Source organism: Pteropus vampyrus, unplaced genomic scaffold (assembly GCF_000151845.1).
Source record: "Pteropus vampyrus isolate Shadow unplaced genomic scaffold, Pvam_2.0 Scaffold135, whole genome shotgun sequence".
NCBI classification, from domain to species: Eukaryota; Metazoa; Chordata; class Mammalia; order Chiroptera; family Pteropodidae; genus Pteropus; species Pteropus vampyrus.
The window spans coordinates 2471353-2481906 of NW_011888916.1; the positions used below are offsets into that span (position 1 = coordinate 2471353).

At 41.7% G+C, this 10554-nt stretch overlaps 1 protein-coding gene and 1 pseudogene across 1 annotated transcript in view; both read left to right on the forward strand.

The window, feature by feature from the left end:
- LURAP1 (leucine rich adaptor protein 1) overlaps positions 1-9538 on the forward strand; it is a 14606-nt gene extending 5068 nt beyond the window's left edge. The window contains exon 2 of the mRNA XM_011367621.2: positions 3832-9538. Within this exon, the coding sequence (XP_011365923.1) occupies positions 3832-4353 (522 nt within the window). The 3' untranslated portion in view covers positions 4354-9538. The remainder of the gene's footprint in view (positions 1-3831) is intronic.
- LOC111744454 lies at positions 1499-1617 on the forward strand (annotated as a pseudogene).
- Positions 9539-10554: the final 1016 nt, after the last annotated feature.

The window sequence follows — 10554 nt, forward strand, 5'->3', positions numbered from 1 at the left end:
GTACTTGGATGGGAGACCACCTAGGAAGACCAGGTGCTATTGGCGTAAAAAATAAAAAATAAGGGATTGTAAGCTGACAAGGTCCTTGCAATCTGTGAGGTCAACCAAGGATTGCCTTGCCTAAAAAAAAAAAAAAAAAATTTGAATTTCATATGACTCATTAATGACTCATTTGAATCCAGGTCTGTTTAATTCCAGGGTCTATGTTTTTCTCAATGTACAAATACGTGGTCTTATTCTGTTTTATCATTGTAGATGTGATTAAAGCAATTATTTCCTAAATAATTCAATAAGCATCAAATGACATATATTTTAAAAATAATAAAAGCGGAAGTCGAGGGCACGAGGGACTACATCAAAGTGTGCTAAATGTTATGAAATACCCCTCCCAGCCTTTCCCCCTGGTTGGCTCCCAGAATATTGGCAGCTTTGCTTCCTTTATGCTCTAGATGAGTATAATAAGGTAACTTTGATGAACCTAAGAGAAAAAACAAAAAACAAAATTTACTGACTTTAGGCCTTACCCGATCAAATAGCCCAGCCAGATAATCCTTAATGAGGCTCAGAGTTGGCAAGTCTCACACATATACTCAGAGTTTCCAATCAGCTTTTTAGGACTACTCTGAAATGTGAGCAGCAGCTAATGATCCTAAGACATCTGATGAGACCCTCTAACTATGTAGAGCTAAACAAAGAGAAAAAAGCAACTTGAATAAAATGGAGATAATACAGAGAGATGAGAACTTATAAAAATCATTAATTACATCTTTAAAGAGATGAGATAATATTGCATCATGAACAAAAATAGGAAACTATAAAAAGGAAAATATTCAGAGAATTAGAAAACTGGGAAAGAAAAAAACATGATAGGAAAAAATGAAAAACTCATTAGAAGGATTGATAATGTCAAAATATTTCATCAACTAGAACAAATATAGAACGAGATGGAAAAAAAAAAAAAAGAATATCAGCCCAGGATGCCCTCTATCCAAATAATAGGATTTCGAAAAAGAACAGAAAAATATTAGAGGAGAAATAATTATTAAAGAAATAATTAAATTAAAGGAAATCTCCCAGAACTGAAGGACACGAATTTCCAGATTAAAAGGGCCCAACAAGTGGCTAACTCACGGATGAAAATAGACCCACACCATGTCAAATTACTGTTCAAAACTAATTTAGAGCACTGGAAACAAAGAGAAGATCCTAACAGCTTCTAGAAAGAATACGAAGATGGTCACATACAAAGGATCAGGAATCAGAACAGCACTGGACTTTTCAAGTGAAAATTAGAAGACAATGACACAATGCCTAAAATCCCGAAGCAAAAATAGTTTCAACCTATATTCAGCCAAATCATCAGCAGTGTGAGGAGAGAATAACAACATTTTAAAACATGCGAGGCTTTAACAAATGTATCTCCTGTGCAGACTTTCTCAGGAAGCTACTGGTACTCCAGCACCACACACTCAACGAGTAAATCCAGAAAGAAGAAGACATCGACGGCCATGCCACCCTAAACAAGCCCGATCCAATCTGATCTCAGAAGCTAAGCAGGGTCGGGCCTGGTTAGTACTTGGATGGGAGACCACCTAGGAAGACCAGGTGCTGTAGGTGTAAAATAAATAAGTAAGTAAGTAAATAAATAAATAAGGGATTATAAGCTGACAAGGTCAACCAAGGGTTGTCTCGCCTAAAAAAATAATAGTAAAATAAAAATAAAAATAAATAGAAAGAAGAAGACATGAGATACAGGAAACTGGAGATCCAACTCAGGAAAGAGGCAAAGAGAATCCCCAAGAAGATAGTGAAGGGAGATCCTGGAGGACAGTGGTGCAGCAGGGACAGAATGGAGCAGATCAGAAGGTTCCTGAAGAGCTGCCTCTAAGCAGATGCAATAGATAGAACATATGATGTGCTTTGAGAAGGAAATTCAGAGAATTGAGAGAGTTTGGGGATGACTTTCTTACTCATAACTATATAGTAAACTAAACAAAATAGTAGTAGTAGTAATAACAATAATAATATTGGTTATTACTAGTCTAAGAAAAACAAAGCCATAAGAAATGAAAAGTAACTATAGTAAACCACATGGCTTAGCTGTGAACAGCATTTCCAACTTCTAATGAGGTAAACACTAAATAATGTATTGCATATATTGGGACTATGATGAGATGGAAACGGTGTCTATATGGCAGAGGAATGGGGAGTAAGATGAAAGAGTTAAATCCTTAACCTGCTATGGGAAGTCGATAGAAATCACCTAAATCTTAAAAATCAATAAATAGCAGGTCCATTTCTGCTTCAAGAAGAATGTCGGAATTGAGGGAGAATATAACTACCATGCCCTCCAGTGCTTGATGATCCTCAGGTGTGTGGCCTTTCTGGCCAGGTGTCTGCAGTTTCACATTTTGGGAGCAATCATTGTATCCTGGGGTGGATTGCAGTGGCTGAATCAAAAAAGAAAGCATAGGCAGATTTCTCCAAAGTTAGATTCCATGAAAGATTTTAAGGAGATGAGGAAGGCTGGTATCTTTCACAGTGCAAAGTGATTTTGGAATGTAAAGAATTACTGTGAGTTGACTTCCATGGAAGTTTGTCACTGACCTGTGATCCTGAACTATGAAACATGACTATCTGGGCTAAGGAATAGTTTCTCTTGATAAATAAACAATTAACAAATACTGTGGACAGTGGAAAAAAAAAAAAAACGAATAGCATGTTATTTGAAGATTAAAAGGTAAGTACCAAAAATAAACAACTAAAAAATTAATAATTGTCTTTGGGAAGTAGAATTTAGTACTAGGATGGGGACTGTTACTTTTCATAAAAATCTTGGCAAACTTTGCCTCTTTGTGTATATCTATTACCTTTACTAAAAGTAACACTAAATAAAATGAAATTTAAGCCATGTGTGGCAGGACCTGGGGTTCCCAGGGAGGTATGCTAGAGGTGAAGCTAGAGATGGGCAGGAGCCATATTATGACAGCCTTTGAATGCCAGCTGCTAAAGTGTTTAGATTTTATTTTCTAAGAGCAATGCAAAGCCCATAAAGGCTCTTGAGCAAGGGAGAGACAGATTCAGACTTGCGCTTGGAGAAGATAACTCAGTGCATCTGAGCTGGAAGGGACCCTAGAGATTACCCAGTAAATCAGACTTACTCTCAGTACAGACAGGGAGAATGGTATGTAGTGGAGAGATGCCCTCCAGCCAGTAGGATTCTGACCCTTTAAAGTTCTAGCCAACCCTTCCCTCCATCAAAAACTGCCACCAACACCCTGAAGGGACTGGGGAACCAGGTTAGCTCCCTCCTTATCCCCCAGCTCCTGCCTCCTTTTTGTCTAGTCTACTTCCCAATTAACCCCTGGCCCCCTATCAGGCTATTCTTTGGTTCTTTCTAAGTCTTACTGGTGAATCTGGACCAGTTCAGGAGTTAATAGTAGTACCCTGTCTATGAAGTTCAAAGCTAGGTGGGATCAAAATTTAATACTTAACGTTTACTGAGATCTTACACTGTGCCAGGTCTGTGCTGGATATTTAATAGACAACATCTCACAATTCTCACAGCCATCCTGTGAGGTAAGTGATTTAGCCCAATTTTACAAGGAAACCAAGGCTCAAAGAAAATCAGAAAGTTGCCCACAGTTGTATAGCTCATCAGAGGTAGAAGTGAGATTTTAAACAGCAATCTATCTGCTTCTAAAGTCCACACTCCAAACTCTATTTCCATGCTTCTTGAACACAAAACATGGTTGGTCAGACCACAAGGGGAAACATTGGGGAAACACTTGGCCCGGAACCTGGGACTAATTCCTTTTCCCACTCCCCCAGGCTTACCTTCGAGCCATTGACGTGAAGATCCTACAGCAGCTGGTGACCTTGAACGAGGGCATTGAGGCCTTACGCTGGCTGTTGGAAGAGCGGGGGATGTTGACCAGCCACTGCAGCAGCCTCACCAGCAGCCAATATAGCCTGACAGGTGGAAGCCCGGGCCGCTCACGGCGAGGCAGCTGGGACAGCCTGCCAGACACCAACTCCACTGACCGGCTAGATAGTGTCTCCATTGGCAGCTTCCTGGACACAGTGGCCCCTAGTGAGCTGGATGAACAGGGCTCCTTCGGGGCTCCCCGTCCTGAAATGGACTGGGCAAAGGTTATACCCAGTGGGGAGAGGCCCAGGACTGACGTAGACCTGGCAGCCACCAGGCTAGGCAGCTTGAGGGCTGTATGGAAGCCTCCGGGGGAGGGGCATGCAGGTGTACCTCTTGAGTTACCAGAGGATGAGAGTGCCAATCTGGGCTTTGAGACCCACTGGTACTGGGGCCAGTGCCAGGATGATGTGACCTTCCTGTAACAACTTTTCCACACTTTTGTATTTCTGTGGCTCTTTCTTCACTAGGACCTGGTCTCCCTTGATGTTTATTCTCTGTCAATCTGGGACTAGGAAGAGGCCGCATTGAAATCAGTTACCATGGAAACTAGGCCTCACTATCTCTCTGATCCCTAGGGAGGCACTGCCTCTATCCCTCAATCATTAGGTCCCTAGACTTATTTCCATAGACACATTGACTCTAGAGGCTTGACCTGTGGCTCCTGGTGTGATGGTATCTCTTCCCTTTTACCCCAAAACTAGGTAAGGATTTGAGGGATTTTGGACCCTTAGGAGATCTCTGATGCAAAGATGGGGGTATAATATAATTACCTTGGCCAAGATGGAGGATTGCAGAGGCACATGGACATTCAGGGCCAAACCTTCATGGATTGGCCCTCCCAGAACCCTTTGGGGTTGGTAGAACCACTGTTTCTTGTCTGGTGAGTGATGTCATTTCCTGCCAGGATGGATTAGGCTTTCCACCATACCAGTCCTTGAGTCACCACTCAAGGTCAGTATAGGGGTATCTGAACTCCTGCTGCTAAGTGAGACTGTGTCATTTATTCTCCATCTATTACTTCTTGTGAGGGGGAACATACCACCCCTCCTGGCTGGAAAGTTTCTCTCTCTCAGATGTTTGCACTTTTCAGAAAGGTTCATACTTTTTAAAGAGGGTGTTCTCATTTTATCCTAAAGGGTTTTACTTCCTCCATGGCCACATCGCTGTCTGGTGCCAGCACTCCTATATCTGTGCTTTTAGGGAGGGAAACTGGCTGCTGCTCTCAAAAGTCTCTTTGGCCTGCCCTGCCACAGTTTTACCCTGTTCCTTGATTGCCCCCATTCTTCTATTCTGGCTCCAAATTTGTCTGCCAGGAGCTTCAACTTTTGTGTCTCCACACCTTCTCGGTTTCCACTTCCACTTCATACCTCAGGCCTTTTATATGCAAATGAGCCCCCAGGCTTCTTCCTCTTTTGACCATGGGAACCTGAAGCAGGACTAGCTTGAGGTCTCAGAGCTCTGGTGGTGTACCAGAATCTCCAAAGTGTGGAGGGGTCGTCGTCTTCTCTGATCCTGTGATTTCTCCCACCCCCACGCTGCCCCATACCCCACTCTACAATTTGGTCACAAGGACCTGCCCAGAGACTGAGACACAAGGAATCTCCTTGTCTGAATTACAATGGGAGGGGGATGGAGGAGGGGTGTGGCAGGGAAAGACAGAGGCTCTTTAGTCTCAGGGCCCGCGAGTCCTGAGATGGAGGGAAAGGCCACTTTTCTGCCTCTCTTAGATCAAACCCTCATAGACTCCTGGGATGTGAGGATAGAGCAGGGGACTGGCCGTGGGCCTGGGTCCCAGGCCCCTAGTGAATTACACCAAAGAAGGAATTCAAGGAAGCTGCCAACCTGCAGCTCAGGGAGGAAACCAGAAGACTTGAGCTGTGGTTGATGTCAGAGAATGAATTCTTGGAGATTAACCCTTTGAACCCCAAGTAACTGCCCACATGTTAGTCCCTGTCTTTCCTGGGCCCTGAAACCAGATTACTGGGAGGCAAAAAGGCGAGAAAAGGATGTCAGGTGATCCTTGCCTATTTGCTGCACCCTCCCAAGTTGGAGGAATCATCCCCAAAACCTGGAATAACTCCTGCAATTTTTCTACTTTTCATTTTCTGCTGGGGAAGGGAAGGAAGTCAAATTGATCATCTCCACTTCCCCCTAAACACCTCAAGTCTTGTTCTGCACCCCCACTCCACTCATTTTGGGGTAATACATTCAGTCCATGGCTCTCCCCTAATGACCCTCTCTCTTCCTCCCAAACCCTCAATGGGATTGAAATTGCTAAGGTATATTTTTAGTTTCTCCTCTGCTGCCCACCACCCCTCTCCTTACCACCCTTTCTGGTCTTGGGGCGCCTGACCCCTCCTGGGGCTGGAAATTCAAATACTCTTTTTCAATCCCTACTATGTTGCTATTTTGTAGTGTGCCCTTGGGTAAACACTACTTTGTATTCCTTTTTGAAGCTTATTTGTTCCTTTAGCCTACAAACTTTTGAGCTAAAGAGGTTGCCTGCCCTCTTGTGGCCATTATGCACCATTGCCAGAGATAGCTGGGTAGAACCTCCAAGTTCAAATACAGCCTTACAGAAGACCAGCCCCCTTCATGTTCAGACAAGCTAGAGAGACAGGCCTGGAGAGGGCAGAGACTTAACTAGTGTCACCTGTGGTAAATCTATAGCAATGCCCAAGTTAGAGAACCCAAACCTACCTGCCTGCCTGCCTGCTTGCCTGCCCACAGTTCCATCACTTGGCCAGACTGTTCCCACACATCAAGTCAACACCACCAAAGGGATTGAGTGGCAGTTCAATGTTTAGAGAAAGAGCTATAGGCTCTGATGAAAGAGAACCTTGGACCTGGATTGGCTAAAGGGTACACTAATCTGGACTGCAGGTAGAAGGAAAATCAATCCTGGACCAACTATTTTTCTGGGAAGGGAAGGCAAGTAGGCCCAGAGATCATGGGGGTAAAACTTAGCATTTCAGACCTGGGGTGTCAGAAGCAGGGGTTGAGGTGGAGAGGTTTGAGATTAGGGTCCTGTGGAGTTGGAGAGGATTACAGCTCAATTGAATAGGCATCTGTGAATGTTGAGAGGCTGGAGATGTGGGGCAAGTTGGGCTGCCTGGCACTCCAGATGGGTCTGGCATCCTGTCTTAATACCCTAAACTCCATTTTACTACCAGGAAAGTTCAGGAACCCAGTAAACACACATCCTTGGTTCCTCTTACCTGCCTCTGAACTAGTGGCTTGAGGCTTTGCTCTCCTGTTAATTCAAACCTTTCTGGGTTACAAGGAAGACCTGTTTTGGAGCTCAAAGAAAGAGAAGGGAAGAAAAAAGGGGAGAGATGCAGAAAGACAAGAGAGAATAAGATGAAAATGGAGTGTTGAAAATATGATCAGAGGGAGCATACTGTCCTCCAGGTGGGCCTGGGGCTTTTGTCAGGCCTCAGGGTAAAGACAGAGATGAGACTGGTCTTGGCAGCTGCAGAAACAGCGCCTGGGAGGATAAGAGGTGGTGCTGGCTAGGATGAGTACATCAGGGAGACAGGAGACCATGTGAGCAGACAAGTGTAAGGGCCTGCATTTAGCATGTGGACAGTGAATGTTGCACATTGGACTGACTGGAAGCTCAGTAGCAGCTTAGACGAGAAATGCTTGTCTTGTAGTGGACACAAGCTCATTGTGTGCATGGTGCCAAGCATGTACAAGGTGTTCAGTGACACCTGTTGAATGAATGGAGGAATGAACGTGTGTAAACCCACAAGGAGATGTGACTTATTCTTTTAAGTGGGTAATTAGGTAACAATAGGTAATTTAAAACATTATTTAATTCTTAATGACCCAATAAACTGCATTATTAACTAGCTCAGTTGAACTGCAGGGGCTTCCGGGAAGTCTCTGATTCTCCACTTCCCATTCTCACATAACTTACTTTCCTAGAACAGGTTAGTGCTCCCCAGCAGCAGAGCCAGTATACTAGTTCCCTAGTGCTGCTATAATGAATTACCATAAACTTAATTGCTTAAGACAACACATATTTATTATCCTACAGTTCTGGAGATCACAGGTCCAAAATCAGTTTCATTGGGCTAAATTAAAGTCAAGGTGTTGACAGGCTTTCATTCCTTCTGGAAACTCTAGGAGAGAATCCATTTCTTTGCCTTTTCCAGCTTCTAGAGGCTGCTTGTATTCCTTAGTTCATGATCCTTTCCTCCATTATTAAACCATCTGCATAACATTTTTACTTCTCTCTGATTTCTGCTTCTATCCTTACATCCTCTTCCAATTCTCCTGTCCCCTCCTATGAAGATTACACTGGGTCCACTGGGATAATACAGGATCATCTCCCCATCTCAGGATCCTTAATTTAGCCATATCTTCAAAGTCCCTTTTGCTATATAAAGTAAAATACAAATTCTGGGGATTAGGACATGAACATCTTTGGAGGAGGGGCAATTATTCAGCCTACCACAGCAGAGATGGAGGGTGCAACCAGGCCCACAATGAGCCTCTATGCTTTGTCCAGCCTCCCTCAGCCAGGAGAGGTTGTGCTAAGGGGGAGGTGGCCAGGTCCAGGCCCCATGTTTGGAGAATGGCAAGTGCCTCCTGCATCATCACTATCGGGGAGAGATGAGAATGAAGGTCAGACTTGAGAGAAATTCTCAGTGTAGGGAACTTTTCAGGCCTGAGACTCTCCTGGTGAACATGGTAGAAGGTTACAGCAGCCTCTGTCTTCAACATCTCCTCCTCTCCAGAAACATTCTGTGTTCTTCAAGACAGAAAATAATTACCAGCAAACTAGCCTGGGCTCTCTCTGAAAAGGGTAGATTGTCTCCTTTTTAAATTATTAATTTTTATTTCTTAATAATTAAACGATGCTTCTCAGCATGGTGAACTCTCATCATCAGTTGATACTAGGCCCCTTTCTTGTTTCATTTCCTCCTTTTGATCCCTGATCCCTATTCTCTCCTTTCCCTGACCTAGGCATACACTCTAAAATGTTCAGTATGTGTTTAGACATGTATGTATCTTAAAAAAACATATGTATGTATAATTATGTGCTTATGTGTTTAATATATGTACATGGTATACTTTTATAATAAGCTAACTTCTATAATGAATTGCCCTATATTTCAGTGATTTAACACAATAAGGATTTATTTTTCACTTACACAGGAGCACAAGTGTTCCTTGTTGGACAGCTCTCCTCCACTGCCCGTTTCAGGTCCCAGTCTCCTTCATTTTCAGGTGGTGATAGCCTGATAGTGCATCATAAGGTTCCCCGTCAACTTTTCACCAAATCATTTTAACATCCATTAATGACCATTTTATGAATTGGTTATTTCATCAGGGATTACAAAATAATGATTTTGTGATGCTGTCATTTCTTTTTTTATACTAATTCTGTACAGAAAACCTTTTTTCACGTCCTCTAGGACCATTTGGTTACCCTGAAATAAACTTCAGACCAGAATGGCAAGATAAATGCTTAAATCTCTTCCTATTTCTCTCTTAAGAAGTAGTAATTTGGTATCCTAGCAACTTGGTGTTGAATAATTTTATTTTGTCTTGCTCTCTCTTTAAATTGTTGCTATTTTAATATACTTATATAAAATATTTGTAGTATTTATTTAATGTCTCTTAATCATGTGCAGTTATTTTCGTTTTATATAAAATTTCAAACATATACAAAACTAGAGAAAATAGTATAATGAATTTCCATGTACCTATCACTCAGCTTCAATAATTATCAACTCATGGCCAGTCTTGGTTTACTTATTTCCTCAATTCCTCTCCCTCAAGATTATTTTGAAGGAAAATTAGATATGATTCCAATCCATCTGTAAATGTTTTAGTATATATCTCTAAAAGATAAGGACTTTTATGACCATTATTGCACCTAAAAATTAATCATTTATCAACACAATAAAATATAGTTGGTGTTTCATTTTCCCCAACTTTCTGGTAAACTTTAAAAAAGTATTAGTATCAGAGTTATGCTGGCCTCTTAAAAAGAGTTAGAAATTGTTTCCTTCTCCCCTGTTTTCTGAAAGCATTTATGTAAGATTGGTAATATTATTTCCTTTTGATAGAATTAATCAGTGAAATAAACTAGGCCTGGAGTTTCTTTATGGGGGAGGTGGTTTGATAAATTCAATTCTTTGATACGTATAGGGCTATTCAGACTTTTAACTTCATTTTGAGTTTGTTTTGGTAAGTTGTGTTTCTCAAAGAATTTGTCTGTTTCATCTAAGTTGTTGAATTTATTGGCATAAAGTTGTTCATAACACTCCCTTGTTATTCTTTTTAAAACTCTATTTATTGTAAAATAAAGCACGGATGTAGAAAACACACAAAACAAATGTTAAGGCTTAATGAATGATTCTAAAGCAAACATTCCTATTACCACTGCCATGTCAAGAACTAGCACCTACCCAGAAGTCCTGTCTATGGCCCCATACCAAGTATAGTGTCTTTCCTCTGCCATCAGTAACCATTTCATGACTAGAGTATTCACTTCTTTACATCTTTTTTTATAGTTTTATTTCTAAATGTAGATCCACAGACACAATAATTTAGTCTTGTCCATTTAAAAACAATATGGTTTTAAGTCTCTTAATCTTTATAGTCCC